At 43.5% G+C, this 15,770-nt stretch overlaps 1 protein-coding gene across 2 annotated transcripts in view; it reads right to left on the bottom strand.

Annotated features, from left to right (window-relative positions):
• TMTC1 (transmembrane and tetratricopeptide repeat containing 1) overlaps window positions 1–15,770 on the bottom strand; it is a 136,060-nt gene that overhangs the window by 48,533 nt on the left and 71,757 nt on the right. For both annotated transcript variants that reach the window (XM_009332903.1, XM_009332902.1), the window contains one exon: window positions 12,314–12,435. In XM_009332903.1, coding sequence (XP_009331178.1) covers window positions 12,314–12,435 — 122 coding nt within the window. The remainder of the gene's footprint in view (window positions 1–12,313; window positions 12,436–15,770) is intronic.

Below are 15,770 nucleotides of genomic sequence, written 5' to 3' on the forward strand. Positions count from 1 at the left end.
CAAGAACAGGCCTTTTCTAACAGAATCATGAATGCGTCCAGAAAACAAAAAATGCAAACGTCAATGTCTTGGTATTTATTTCAAATCCTGTCCCAGCTGTTGGGAATTTCTGCCTTAGCAGCAGCACTCAGCCTGCTTGTCCGGGGCACAGCCAGCACCGCATTACAGCTCACTCAGCCACTGGAAAGGTGCTGCTTCCAGGGGTTATTCTCGAACATCTAGAATGCATCGCCACGATAGTTACAGAGAGATGCTGGGTGCTACAGAGGAGTAAGGGTTCATCTCAGACTGCAGCTCCCATCCCAGCTGCACTGGCAATGACACAGCACAAGTACGTAGCAGTTCCCAGCTCCGCATGGCACTTTCCATCAGGGGCTCCCAAAGCACTTTGTAAGGGAGGTCTGCTGCAATTGTCCTCTTACAGAGCAGGAACCTGAAACATGGCAATAAAGTGATTTGCTCTGCAGACAGGCTACTGGCAAACAAGATGCTAAAGCTGCAGTCCAGGGATCTACCCACAACTCAGGGGAGTACGCAATGGAAACCAAGCTATCTCACTGAAAAGCCCACAGGACTCCCTGAGAGATAAACAGGTAACCCAAAGGCTCTACATCCACACTCAGCAAGACAGCAAGACTACAGGATTCAGCAGTAAGTGTGACTACAGAGGGGAACGGGTTCCCAAATGGCTGCTAGAACGGGATCATGTAGCTAACATACCAGAATCCCAAACCGCAAAGCTGCTAAGGGTAAGGTTAAAGGAGTGATGCTAAAGAGGGCAGGGTTGAAGCATGATTTACACTTTAATAAGATAGAGGTAATTGTGACAACATTAGGACTGAGTTGTAGTTGTGCCACAATTATAGCCTAACTAGCCGACAGTCAATGTACCTGCACTATAAAGTACATGGGCACCCAAAAGAAAGGAAAAGAAGGAAAAGGATCAGAAAGCATGAAGTAGGTGAATACTTTTATTTTCAGAACCTGGTAAGTTTGGCTTAAAACTTCAGACAATTTCCTGCCACAGATCATCAAGGAAAGGGTGGGGAGGACACGCCCGCATTATCTTGTCAGGGACCTTTCAGTGCAGGTGTCAGGTGGAGCCACATCTTTTTGCATGGTTTTTCTTTATGACGTGGTCATTTCAAGCCCATCCCCTGGCTGAGGGCAGATGTTACATTCCTGGCTGCAGGTCTTTTGCAGGCCAAGGACTCCCAGAAGCACAGAAAGCACTCACGTGTCCTTTGCTGCCAGGAAAGCATGTGCGTTTGTGATTTCACGCCACAAATTGTTTGCAAAACAACAACTCCCTGCAACATCCCCAAAGCTATTATCCTTAGTAATTTTTGCATATCTCTTTACATTTCTACCTTAAGGCCAAATAATTATGGTGAAATCAGGGCAAATCCAGACACCCCCTCCAGATCCCTTGATCTGCTCTAAACAAAACAATAAAGTGTCCACACTAATGTATTAAGCATCTGTCAAAAACCCATAATTATATTGTTTCCTAGTCCCAAAAACACATAATCCCTCATACCCTACAACACACTTTTTTCACACTAGACTCAACAGTCCCAGTACAGAAATCGGCTTTAGTACAGAGACCATGAAGTTTTGAACCAGTAAAGCTTGCTAAGATGGAGTTGCTGCAGCGGCAACATGCCCCGACGGTTGCTGGACCTGGAGAGCCCCCCCTGCCGTGCTTCACTCATGGGATGCAAGTTCATCCCATTTCCCTTCTTCCCAACCTCATGGGAAGAGGTCTGAAGCTGCGCTGAGTTTTAGCGAGTCGGCAGCAGCCCTGGCGGCAGTGCTGTGGTGGGAAGAGCCCATACAGGTGAGACCGCGCTCCTCTAATTAAAGTAACTTGCCTGGTGACTCTAAGACACTTCCTTTGTGGCTAACTCTGCCACCACCTACAAACACAGAGAACATTTCAAATACATTAGCTTTTCTTCTCAGAGTGACGGGGGACTCGACTCCATATCAAACGTTAGGGCTGGCTCGCCAGGAAATCAAATTTTACTCACATACATTTACAGAAAAAAATGAAAATGTCTCAAAAGGACCTTTCATCAAAGACCTATTTGCCACTTGAAAAACTTTTAAGTACTACATTCCAGACATCTCCATAGCTATCTGCATATGTATGGAGGCTGCAGGATTGTGGGTTTGGGGTTTGTTTGGGGTTTTTTTGTTAACTCTAGCATTTCCTAGGGAGGGGACCATTTCTCCTGAAGGGCTTTTCTCTTGGCATTGTCATCCCCTGTCATGCAATCGCTTTTCTGAAATACTTTGTATGGAAAACAAAACAATGGGAAACAAGCAAAATCCCCAACCCACTATTATTTTTTTAAGTCCATTTTCCACTGGATTACTGTAAAACTACTAAGCTTTTTTTTTTTTTTCTTCTGTAGGATAAGCAACAGCCTGCTACAGCAACCATTTCCCACTGTGAAAAGTCCATGCCAGCTTGGTTCCCCGGGGTCAGAAGTGAAGCAGGACCTGAGGAACAGCCCAACAGGTTAACATGGTAATAGTTTTTCCGTGGGCTCACAACGAGCACACTTAACACAGGAGAACCTGTGGCTTCAGAAATTCAATGATGCTGCAGGAGAGCTCGGCAAATGGACCAACAGGCCAATGGTTTCATGATTCCCCGCGTTTCAGACTCCTGCAGTACTAAAGTGGTACCTTAGGCACGTCCTGAATTGCAGCAAGGACAGGACTGCACCCGGCAGGCAAACTCTCTGTGCCATTGCCATGTGTTTCTGGCAGACTGCATGCAGGGAGCTGTGCAATGACAGATTTTCATCTATAATTTCCGTGGTTTGTTAATATCATTCCACCTGCAAGGAAGTGAAGTGAGAGGAGGCACAAGCAGATGGGAATGAGGTGGCACACAGACCCTGTTTCCCATGGTGCGCTACGTGTATTGCCCGATTAAAACAAGAGCCAAAACAGCAGATACTTAATATTTGCAAACACTTCTTGGGTAATTAGATCACAAATTCAACCTTTTCTTTGGCCATTATGGCTCCTTTACCAAGGCAAGGCTGTTACTGACAACGCTTACACACAGCTCCTCTCTCCCTCTATGGACCAGGTTTCTCACTTTTTAGTAGAAGTCAGGAACGGCTTCGCTACATTTGGTTCTTGGAGATGGCATCTCATCAAAGTCATGTATGGTTAGTGCCACAGCCCAAGATTATGAGGACGTTCTGCTACAGCAATCTGCCTGCATCAGAAACCATTTACCTCCTCCAGAAACTGCTTGGAGACCTACTGCTGCAGAAAGCTCCTGAAAAATGAGGCATGTTCTAGTCACGCATCTTACTGTATTTTCTGAGTTGTGACTTTGCACAGCACAGGTTTCCACTCCACAGAGGAGTGTGTGGGCAGAGCAGGCTGAGCACTGCAGTTCAGAGGCACCGCGCAAGAGGGAACCTGCCCAGGCAGCAGCACTGCAGCCCCAGCCTTTTCTAACTCACCCAGGTAGGGCTGTAAGCTCAGGAGTTAAAAAGGGTGGGAGAAACTATGCAGAAAAGATGCCTTCCTCATGCTTTTTAATGGTTATTTTGGGGATGTCAAATCCTGTGACTTAGTTGTGTTTTTTTTTTAAAACTGATTTAATCTCAACTACACGCATGTAAACTTGGAGTAAATCCACTGATTTCATCAGAGCAGTTACTCTAGATTTCAGAGCTCAGCCTAGATAAGAATCCAGATGCATACATACATACATATCAGTTTGGAAAAGAGTTGCCTATAAGCAGCCTGTCAAAGCATGAAAGAAATATTGCCCTGTTCAGGGGCTGCTAATGCAACAAAAGGGATTATCTCAAAACTATACTGAGACCAGAAAATGCACTCGGCTTTGACATTTCACCCTGGAGGCTCTTTCTGGGCTGCAAACCTCCTTCTCGATTTCCAGCACTTATTTAAGATGAGTCCCTTTCCCTCCATAAAAACTAACCCTCACTTTCAAGCTGCTCTGAAGCAAGTTTAACCCTTGCGTGCATGACTTAAACTAAGTGCATACTGTGTTGCTGCTGTCACCCTTCAGAGAGCAGGGAGTGCAGCCTTGAGAAAGACGGTGTCTGCTGCCAGGTCCAAATGCTGAACACAAACATTTGATTCTCTTGGTTTTATAGTTCCCCACAAGCTTCCTAACCCCAGTCCCACACATATGTTACCTGGCACGACACGCTTTTCGTGCTCCCAGTCCAAGCCGCTCCAGCTCTGCAGCCTGAGCTGGGGAAACACACTGAGAGGAAGAGCCAAAGTCCGCTGAAATGCAGCTTGCAGGCAGGGCTGTGGCTGCAGGGGACAAAGGCAGTTCATCCCTGTTAAACTCCTCGGCTCTGCTCACACTTCTCTAATGGGGAGTAATTGATTGCAAAAAGTGTGCTTGGCATGCCATGTGGGCTGCTCCTGCCTCACTACGCAGCAGTCAGATGCCGAAGGGAGCACTGGCAAAACCAAGCATGGCCAGGGTGGCTCTTTCTGCCCCAAAAAGCACTCTCAGGCACAGAGCTCCAGCAATGAGCAGCACTGGCAGGGTAGCAAGATGCTGTTTTATGAAAAATGTCAAGTTTTCCAAGGTTGGAGCTGTTTTGGGGGGCCAGGATAAAATCTGGACTTTTAAAAAATGTTTTCATCTGGAAAAATAGTGTATTTGTTTGAACAAATAGCGTGTTAGTTTGAACCCACGTCACCCAGAACAGCCAGAGATTCAGAAGTCAGGGCACTCCCTGTGACCTGGATCACCCAGATTCAAACCGCTGCACCAGGTCATGCTGAGAGCTGGGGATGCAGTAAGTGCACTTGTTGGGCTCCAAGTTTGGGGTCCACAAAATTCTCCAGCCATCAAAGCCCAAGTGCTGATCTGGAATAACCACACTCCACTGGTCCAAATGTATTCCAGAAGTTTTGAGAAGTTTACTTTGTACTGCCAAGCTTACCACTGGATCAAGATTTTCTCTCGCAGCTGATACAAGGCTAGCCTAACTTCAGCAAGTCACAGGCTGGCTAATTTGACAGGAGTGCAAGCATGGGCCTAGATCAGGTCTGGATTAAACTGCCACCACCGAGTGATCCAGCAGGGTATAGATCCAGCACTAACGATCCTGGAAAAACGCTGGTGTGTGGCAGAGGGACCTTGATGTCCCAACTTCCAGATGACCGTCCCCCCCAAAGAGGCAATTCTGAGCCACATCCATCCAACTGTCCATTTCTGTTGTCCATGTCCTTTTGACCATAAACTCCATCTTGGGTTGGAGAAGCCTTTTGTTTAAAACCAGTTTCACTGTTGTCAGCACACCTTGGCAAGAAGTTTTGGGTTAACTAAAATGTCGTATTTTCCATGGGAAAATGTTGTATCAAAACTTTCTCAACCAGTTGGGACTACGAGGGAAAAACCTGTGGGAACAGTCACGTTTTTGGACTAAATGTCCAAAGGCAAGGAGGATGCAGGATGTGTCTCTGTCACACGCAGACAGCCAGCAGCATTCACTATGCATCTCTGCTTTTTCACTGGTACTGCGTTTTGGGGACAAAGGGAAAAGCATTGTTTAAACTGCCTATCTCCCAGTAATGATGACGTGAAATTAATACCTTTTTTTTTCTTGGTTACTAGACGTTTTAAAAGACTTCAGGACCACCATTAAGCTATAATATTTAGTATACAAAATAAATCCCATTGGAAAAAAACAAGCCTCACAGCTCAAATACCAGTGTGACAGCCAAGTAACTGGCAGCGTACTTAACTTACTACTACTGAGTCTGGTGAATAAAATGTCAAATTATCACCAGAATTAAGAGGCCTTTTCCTGGAATAAGGTCTGCAAGTTGTAATACAAAGACATAGAGAACGATAAACACTGGCAGAATACATCAAATTTGGAAAGGTACCTTATGAGTTAGTGTTAGACTTTGTCCTCGGCTCTAAATTAAAAGCTATGCAGGCCTATATTAAAGACACTTAGACATGATCGGCTAAGTCATCAAAATGATTTACCTCCACTAGCAATGTGGTCCTCTAGTCAGAACATGATGTAATTAGAGAAAATGCAGGAACTCTTACTTTCCTTATTAGAGAGAAAATATGGACCAGAAATGAATAATTTCGCTAACCTTTGAATGGCTATTTAACATTTGGACACATTTCCCTTCCCTTCCTTCCAATAAGTCACGTGATAAAAAAATTCACTTCATTAGAGTGTTTGAGTCCAAGATTCCACTTCCAACAGATTCCTATCTGAAACATTTACAGGTAATACAGAAACTTTTCAGGCTTTTGATTACTATATGCATTATGGAAAGAAAACATTTTATAAATGAAAAATACAACATAATTCCATGGGGATTCCACAGAAATTTCCCTAAATCTTATATACTTTACTGGGAAGGGTCTGTATGCTACAGTTTTAATTAAAATACTGTAATAACTTCTGGAATTCTATAGTAGGGACATAATTTCCCATTCAATTCCATTGCAAGGCTCCAAAAACTTCATGCAGGAAAGTATTTTCTATTAAATTTCACAAGGCATCTTCTTAAGGGCACCATATTCCCTTGTAAATAAGAATTCCTCTTTTAACCAACATGACCAAGTAGATTATTTCCACAAGATGACATTAACTTAATTTATTACTATTTTTAAAAAGCAGTATCCTTACATATCTGTATTATTTTCAAGAGCAGAATAAATGCATTTGAAGGTTTTCCTGTAACCTAATATATCACAATGAAACCAAAAATCTTTCCAGTATAGCCATTAATGCTCATACTCGACACAAATTTAGCTTTTTCCTGAATTGATTGTACATGGCCAAAACGCAACATGTTTCTCAAAAGCATGTTTTAAATTTAGTTAAAATAACGCAAGACTGCAGTCTAGACCAAACGCGCCATGAGCTAATCTTTTTCAGCTTTGCAGAATCATTTCAGCTTTTATTCCTACGTCTTTACTGCCTTTTGCCAAAATATATGGCACTAGCATCTCAGCATTTCTTGCCTGCGTTAACAGAGGATGGCTGCTTTGATTTCTCCTTCAAGTGCTTAATAGGGGTGGGCAAGCCTTCAAGAGCTGGGAGCTTAAGTTTGGATACGCATCTGAAAGGTAGCTGCTTGCAGCGTTTAGCCTTTCTACAAGCAGTTAGTTCTCATTAATTAATGAGAACTAACTAATTAATTAATGACAACTCCCTCTGCCCCCTTCCGAAGGGCAGAGTGGAGTTACTATCCCCATTTAATAGATGGGGAAGTAGAACCGGAGTGGCTTGCCTCAGCCAAGGTCCCAACCTCCTCGTGTCCAGCCACAAGCCATTTCACAGACCGCTGCTCGAATCGATGCCCTGGAGCAGGGACAGGCACCCCTCACGGTAAAGAGGGACCAGGCTGGGGCTGGGGTCTGGCTCGCTGCCACCACGTAATGCCCTCCCAGTCCCCTCCCAGCGCCCTCAGGTCCATGGCTGAACTACAGGGAATATAATCCAGTTCACTCCTTCTGAACTTCGGCTGCTCCACGGCCCTCGCAAGAACAGCAGCAATAGAGTAAGGCATTGAAATCATGGGGTTTTTAGGTAAATGGAACAGGTGTAACTTGGATTCCAGATCCGAATCCCAAATGAATTGTGGATTTAACTTGAAAGCAGGCAAAAAGCTTAATTACATTGCTGAATTGAGGTCGGAGAGCAGATAAACTGTCTCCATGGAGTCAATGGGACTTTCACTGCTGACTTCGCTGGGGTCAGGGTTTGACTCCAATTGAAAAGAGAAGCTTCTTTTGTAAATCAGATGATCCCTTACAGGATCTGATCTAATACCGAAGGAATTCTGAATAGGTAAACAGGAATTCAGCTCCTGGTGAACTTGTAGCTTCAAATAACGTTAAAGAAAGGGGTGGCAAAGGAAACTGAAAATACAGCACCACCCCATCACACAACTGGTCTTTAAGAAAACGAAGATAATGTGGAGAGCATAACATGCTCCCAGAAAAGAAAAGCACCAGTAAGTCCCATCCTCAAGTGGCTGCCTTGTAAGAAAAGGAGACTTCTGCTCAGGGATATTCAGGTTCATAAAAATTACAGATGATTCTGCTACCTACCAGGTTCTTTTTTTTTTTTTTTTCCCCTATTACAAAAGTTAATAATGTATGGAATTACACTAATTGGAACGAATGCATTAACCAAAGAATCAAAAACATGCTCTATGCAAAGGCAAAAATTCATATGATCCCTGTTTTGCTGTGGCACGGGGAAAGCTTTAACATGATGTGTTAAGTTCCTGAAAAATACAAGCGCACATTTTTCTGGATGCTGGCTTTCTTGCACATTTTGAGAGAGACACTGAAGCAAATGCCATCCTGTATATAGCAGTGATCTCATCTAGTATTGACAATGAGGGCTGCAACATCAACTATTGATACAGTGAGGAGCTGGTGAAAAAAACAACAGCAACCCATAATTGCCTGTGCTGGGGAAGAGTAACTGTGCACTCTGCAACCCACTCATTGCAATATCCACCACAAATGAGTTGCCATAAAAACGGTGCAGGTACCACTGGATTGCCTACTGCTTTCAGCAAATTGGACATAAGCCATGTAGCAATATTTTGGTCGATTTGTTGGTTCATATGAGGTTGTGAAAACAGCTTAAGTTGTTCAGCTACAATACAGCAGCCCAGCCAGAAGCCACTGCTATCGGGGTAGCAGTGAAAGATAAGGAAAATGTAGAAATTGCTCTGGTAGGAAAGGTCTGATCCCATGAGGTGAGAGCAACCCCAGCTCTGCTGGTATGTCATTAGGGCAGGCAGCTCCTGGATGGCCCAAGAGTTTGCGTTGCCTCTCCAGTTTCTGCATGGTGAAGGGCAACACAGAGGAAGAGGTAGTGCTCCTGCTTAAGTACAGACAAATTGCTCACGGCTCAGAATAACTGGATGCACATAGTCGTTCTGGATTTTCAAACGATTAGGCTGTCTGTGGTCTTCTGAGCAGCATTAGCAGGTACGCAGTAAGCATAATTACATCTACATTTTGAAGAGGGAAAAACCGGCAGTGGTTTACATCTTTCACTGATCCAGCTATTTATTGCGATGCCTCTTTGGAAAACTGTGGCCTATAGAGTTGTATCCTGTCCACCACTCTCAAAATTTCTGTTTCACACCCCTAGCCCTCCTGAAAACAAGTTTTCCCCTCTTAAGGATAAGAAAACGACAACAAAATTAAAATTAAAAGTTGAAAGACAATAAATTGTTTTCCTATGAAGTTTTTCAGGCTCAAGTAATACTATTAAGAATTCCTGGTTTAAAAAATAAGTGCTTGTAACCCTCAAATGAAAATTAAATACAAGAAACATTTTCTCCAAATATTTCTGTTTTGCTAAAGCCAATTAAAGAAAACATTCAACCATTTTGACTTAGCTTATATCCTTCTCCCCTGAGGCACGGCTGCAGACAGAAGAGGAATTGTTCCAAATACCCATCAATCCCCAGAAGGCAAGGCCCAGCCATATAATTAGACATTGAGCAAAAGGCTTATTCCTTGTTCCTTTCTATTTACAACATCTTTTACATAAATCCTTGGGTCCTTACTTAACTTTTATCAAAAAGAAAATGCTTGACATTTTGCCCAGGTAACTACTGAGCAACACTGAATTAGGACTTCAGGCTGTGACACACGTATGCAACTGTCACATCCATAAATATTAATAAAAGGCTATTAATGGAAACAGAGATAGAAAAGCACCTTCCAGCATAAGCCCAAAAACATAGATCACTGACTTCTCTCCATCTGATTGAGGACTTTTGTCTAAATAAAGCTGAACGACCACCTCTGACTTGCTAACTGAGTTTTAGAGAAGAAATGGCAAAGTATAGGAAAAGCCCTTTTCAAGGGCTTTCAAGATGTAACATAAGAAAACTGCTAAAGGCTGTTCTAAATAAAGAATGCGAGCCCTACCTAAACATCGTTATTAAACTGCCACGCTCCCAAGGGGAAAAAAAAACCAAAACCAACCCACATTATTTTTGTTCTGCCATAGTCATGAATGTTCGCAGAGGTCCCCCTCACCACTCATGCCATTTTGCACCCAGAGGATGTAAGAGAGCTCATTTCTTGGTAACTTGGAGCCACGAGCTCAGCTCTCTCCAGATCCTTTGGCTGGAAACTGCCTACCTTTCCCACAAACTGCCAGGGTTTGCCTTCCCTTTTCATGCCAGCTGCCTGCCAACCTGGGGTAAGAGCAAAAAACCAAATATTGCAAAGCAGGACATGAGTGATCTGAGCGAAGTACGAGATCCAGGGACTCCGACACAGACTTACTCCGGAGAAACCATTTAATCCTTCTCCCTCAGTTTTCCTGCCTGAAAAAAGCAGCAACTATCAATTACCTACTTTGTAGGTCATATATTTACAAAGCCCTCAGGGAGATGAAAAGCATTATACAAACTATATGCACACATGTTAACGCTGATTAATTTTCTCTGCACAAACATATCCCTTTTTTCTTCTTCATTGCCCCTCCTCTCATTATATCAGCAGTCTCATCTGGAGGAGGACGAGGAACTGCTGACGGCTGAAGTATTTTCCGCAGTTGTTCTTTTGAGATTCAGAAATGCAAGCACTCAACACAGCCCTATGTTCAGCTGACTGTTTCCTTAATAGCTTTGCGCTTTCATGTGTTCCCTCATTTTCTGTTACATGAATTTAAAGCAATCTGATTTCCAAGTTAATTTGATATGATGCAAGATCCATTAGTTGAGGGTATCATTTATTTGCAAAATAACTCCGAGGGACAACTTTCACTCACTATACTTCCAGGTATACTCTCAGCAAACAAAAGCAGGGTTAGTGATGTGAATAAAGTCAGCACGATTTGACCCAAAAAGTAAGTCAGTATATAGCAGAGCACAGAGATATAGCCTTACTGCATAAGCAGCTTGTAATAAATGCAACAGCTTCTACACAGCCTAAGTTTTACACCAATGAGCAGCCCTTTTGTGTTAGTACAAATGACCATCAGAATATACATACGGCTTTGCAAAAGACCGCCTCTAAGCGTTTTTCTTGGGATTTTTGGATCCACATTTTCTGAGGAATACAATTTAAACATTTTGTGGAATAAAACTATCATTTCAGTTATCACAAAGTAATCCAGAGTGCAACTGAGGACTTGTGCTTTGTCGACAGCTCCACAACGGCAGTTCCCGTTAGAGATAACAGATGGTGACCCTTTGCACCCAAGAGTAGAATTGGGCTTTCTGACTTGCAGCATTCAAGAATGACCATTTATGCTCATGTCTGGAACAAACTACACTGGCACAGGTTGCCCAGAGAGGTTGTGGAGTCTCCACCTTGGGGCTATTCAAAAGCCATCTGGATATGGTCCCAGGCAACCGGCTCTAGGTGGCCCTGCTTGAGCAGGGGATTTAGACCAGATGACCTCCAGAGGTCCCTTTCAACCTCAACCATTCTGTGATTCTGTGAAATGGTCAATGGTCTGGTGCATCTTGGATGAATGTCCTTTGTCACTGCAGCCTATGGTCTGGATACTGTGGATATGTCAGAAGTAGCACCTCAAAGTTGTCCTTGAGTAAATGCAATCGGAAGCACCCAGACTGCTGAAGTGACAATTGTCCGAGGCTGGAAGCTGAGGGAAATCCCAGGGCAGAGACTGAAGGGATGGAGGAGTGGCTGGATTTTCCTTATCCTCTTCAACAACTGCAAATGCTCCACTCCTAGATGCATATGCAGTCAATAGCATACAGGCAGGAGGTCATGCGCATATTCCACAACTGAAGCCAGCAGCCTTTTAAGACAGTGATACTGTTACTTTTGTTTTTACTGACCACCTAATGAAGTGGGAAGGCTGAGCATTACCACAATAAAAATATGACAGGTTAACTTTTCAGATAGGTATACCTGTCCTTAGGGTAAAGACAGTGGACAACATAAGTTGATAACGCTACCAAGAGAAAGAGTCTTGGTGGTCAATCCTCAAAAAACAACACCTCATCACTGTATTGAGCTGTTTCAAGCACACACAAAAAAAAAAATCTGTGCTATTAAAAAAAAAAAAAAAAAGAAAAGAAAAGAGAAAGGATTTTGGGTAGCTTTGCTCCTGCCAAGCAATCTGCTCTCAACTGACTATAAAATCTCTCATGCTATCAAGCCAAAACTCAAAGGCAGAGAACACACTGACTAGCAATATAATGTTTGAAGTATTGTAAAAGGGAAGAAGTAATCATGCCTGCTTTTAGAAAATGGGATGGTGGTCTCATTAGAAAGGAATTCAATTGGAATAGTTACCTCGGCATGTAAAGGACTCGCTCTGCCACCACAAATCCCACCCTGAAGAAGAGGTTGCTGGCTGGGATGAATGGGAAAACCAGGAACAACAAGCCAACCAAAACTTCTTTGTGTTCCAGTTTCTGCAATAACACAAAATTAAACAAATATCAACTAAAAAAATCCAACTTAATTCACCACTAACTTTCCCTTTTCCTTTTGAGATTCTTATTCATAAAAAAAGCAACTTAGATTAACGTTTGATATGTTTTGCATTTAAAAGAAATTATTCCAAGACGCTGTCCTTCCATATTTTATGTACTGTTTGTGCTTCTGATATGCCCAGAAAGTGCACAAACACCAACCACAGTGTGCATTATTACCCTTAGTATCTTTTCCAAGGTCAGATCTATTGTATGCAGCTCTCTTGAGATGGCATAGATAAGTATTTAAAATATACCCCACATTGGTAATACGTAAGTATAGAATAGTGTGAATGTATATATTAGCATGTCTACCACAGTCTGGCTGTATGTAAATACAAAATGCGTATCACATACACACAGACTGCTGTGTTCAATCCTAAATGTTTATAACCGAGAAAAAGCTGTTCAGTCAGTCACATTTTGTGTAAAGAAAACTAGCCCCAAATGGCACATTAATGCAGTCATTTTATCCCTTTTGAGACAATATCTAAACTTGAAATGATACTTTTGCACATGAGGTCTTCATACTCATACAGAGTTGGAAATTTGAGACATGCTATATGTTAAAATTAATGTCTTTCACTTGAGCTCAGTTAATGCCCTTCACTTGAGCTCACTTTAGTGTTGGCTTGCCACATGCAGTTCAAAACAACTGTGATCTGCACAGCCGACACAAGTGTCTCAGGACGCTGTGATCAGCAGCAGCCGCCGTTCCTGCCACAGAGAGACCCAAGCCTCCTCGGGCAAACTGAGTTTCAGGTTTAGCTCCACCCCAAGAGGGTGAATCAGCTCATGCTTTCTGTTGATGATCTCAAAGGACAACATCAGGCTAACAGAAGTGTGGCATTAGGTCTGTTAAATCACCCAGGCAGACATCTGTGCTTTCCTTTCCTGCCCTGCCATACTGCTGCTTCTGCAGCCGTTGGAAGAAGCTTTGTCATACTTAGAAACAGATGCAATCAGAATCACTAAATGGTTGTAGCACTGCCTAATTGTTGTGGGCAATTTCTCAACTTCAGAGAGCAAATTGACTTCCCTTTACTCGAGGGATCTAAATTTAGAAACATTGAACAAGATTTTTGAGTAGAGGAACGGAGCTCGATCAATGATGCAGGGCTGAGCAGTACAACCTGTCTTGCTTTTGCGCAGCTACAGACTGTACAGCAGAAAAGTGGTTGAAATTCAGAAGTCCCAGTATTAAAATATAGTCATCCTATTGTGTGGGAAAGACAATGAACATTTTCTGTGGGTACCAAATGCAAGGGTACATGTTAGGATGCTCTGATGTCGCTTTAGAAGAGCTGAACCACAGGATCACAAAAAAAGTGCACTGGCTTCCCCTAGCTCAAAGAGGAAACACGAGGCAGAGAGGGGAGCAGAATTCGCGTCTCCAGACTTCTTTATCAATATCTACTTTAAACAGCACCACAGTTATCCACTTCTATTATCTACTTTTTCAGTGCGTTGTATCACAATTGTTAGTGCCCTCTTGCAGTCAAAACAGCACCTAAAATACATTATTCCCAGAGCTGAAGCTGGCACCAATCCATAAAGCTGATGAGCAGAGGTGCCCGGTAATGGTCATTTTGGCTTGTAATCACAATAGAAAATTGAATAGAAAAAAAAGGATCAAAAATGATTTCTCAACTCTGAATGCAAATTATCAGTCCTAGCTCAACTCCAGCTTCCCTCCCATCCAGCTCAGGACATATACTCCATTTCTCTCCTGCCATTTGACACTCTCTTCCCTTCCCACCTTGTCTGGCCTAATTATGGTGCCCATTTACTGCCACCGCTCTACCCCAGGGGTTTGACAACAAAGACCCAGAGGCACAAGAAGGCATGTTGGGTCAAAGGGAGCGCACTGCTAATGCATAAAATATTCTCTGTCCCCAAGATACGTTCTTGCTTTCAAATGAACCACCTATCAAATATTTCTCTAGTTGTTGTTTGTTAAATCAATAATTGGGAAAGCAACCTCTAGTTAACATCTCTAGGAAGGACACAGTGTTATTCGAGGCTGCAGAACTGCAGATAAGCAAAGGAAACTGAACACTGGAGAAAGACAAATAAAGCCTGTACATCAAATGGGAAAGAGGAAAATGTGGGAATGAGCTCAGCTGAAGGAGAAAACGGTATCGTGTGCCCTTTCTCCCTCCACAGCAAGTCACAGCTCTAGACTAATGCCATCGAGGGCTGCCAGCTCAGTCCCTTGGGCAGGGCTCAGAGACAGGAGCCCAGCACTCACAAACCAGGCTCACGGAGCAGCAGAGCCCTCCGTGGTGCTACTTATTTCTGAAACAAGAAACATCTGGCAGCGCCCTTTTTAAAGCATTCAGTTCAGGCAGAGGCTTTTGTGAAGAGCTGGTCCTTGAAGGCCAGGCTTTGGCTGATTTTGTGTTACGCGTGGTCCTGCCTGCGAGCCGGCAGGTCAAACTGCTGAGCTCATGCTGCATTCACTCCAGAGCTCAGTTTGGGTTTCTCTCCTCTACCCAGCCATTAACTTTTCCAAAATTTGTACAGGCACTTCGTGTATTTGACACCTTGGCCCTGGGGCTGGGTCCTGGCCAGGAGGAGAGGCTGGGGAGAGCCCCTGGGCAGGACGAGCAGGTGGGGTTGCTGATCATCTGTGGCCATTAATGAGACGGTCTGGATGCAGTCTCTGGTGCAAGCAATTCCTAAATCACTGGCTGCTCATAGTTGGGAATTTATACTGGAGGAAAAAGTTACCCTATTCACAGCCAGATCTTATTTCTTACTTCCCTAAATAGTTTCTACTGACTGATTAGATACTGAGCAAAACCAGCCCTTGCCCTGACCTGAGAGCTGCACATTCTTCTATCCCAGCCTTGCGAGGGCTGGAGGCACAGCAAAGCTATCTGTCCCTGCCTTCCCAGCAAGGGCTAACATCTGCTCACCTAGGCAGCTCAGAGAAAACACAGAAAAAGGACAGAAATGTAACCATGATGTGTTGAAAGGATTGTGTGCACCACAGGTGGTAATGTTAGACAGCTAAAAGCTATCAGCACAAGTCTCATAGGACACCATATTCTCCTTTATCTTTTTCCCCTATCAAAATTTACTTAGCAGATTCACCTTTTATTCCCCCTTCCTCTGGAGGGGATGATAGATTTATAAATGAGTAGACAAGCAGGACAGAATGGTGCAAGAACGCCAGGGACTGGTACTGTAGGGCTGCAGGAACAGAGGACAGCAGGATCTTCCATCCAACACAAGCCATAGGTGATGCCCTCCACGTGTTTTTAAAATAA

This window comes from Pygoscelis adeliae, unplaced genomic scaffold, assembly GCF_000699105.1.
Source record: "Pygoscelis adeliae isolate BGI_AS28 unplaced genomic scaffold, ASM69910v1 Scaffold38, whole genome shotgun sequence".
Classification (NCBI taxonomy): domain Eukaryota; kingdom Metazoa; phylum Chordata; class Aves; order Sphenisciformes; family Spheniscidae; genus Pygoscelis; species Pygoscelis adeliae.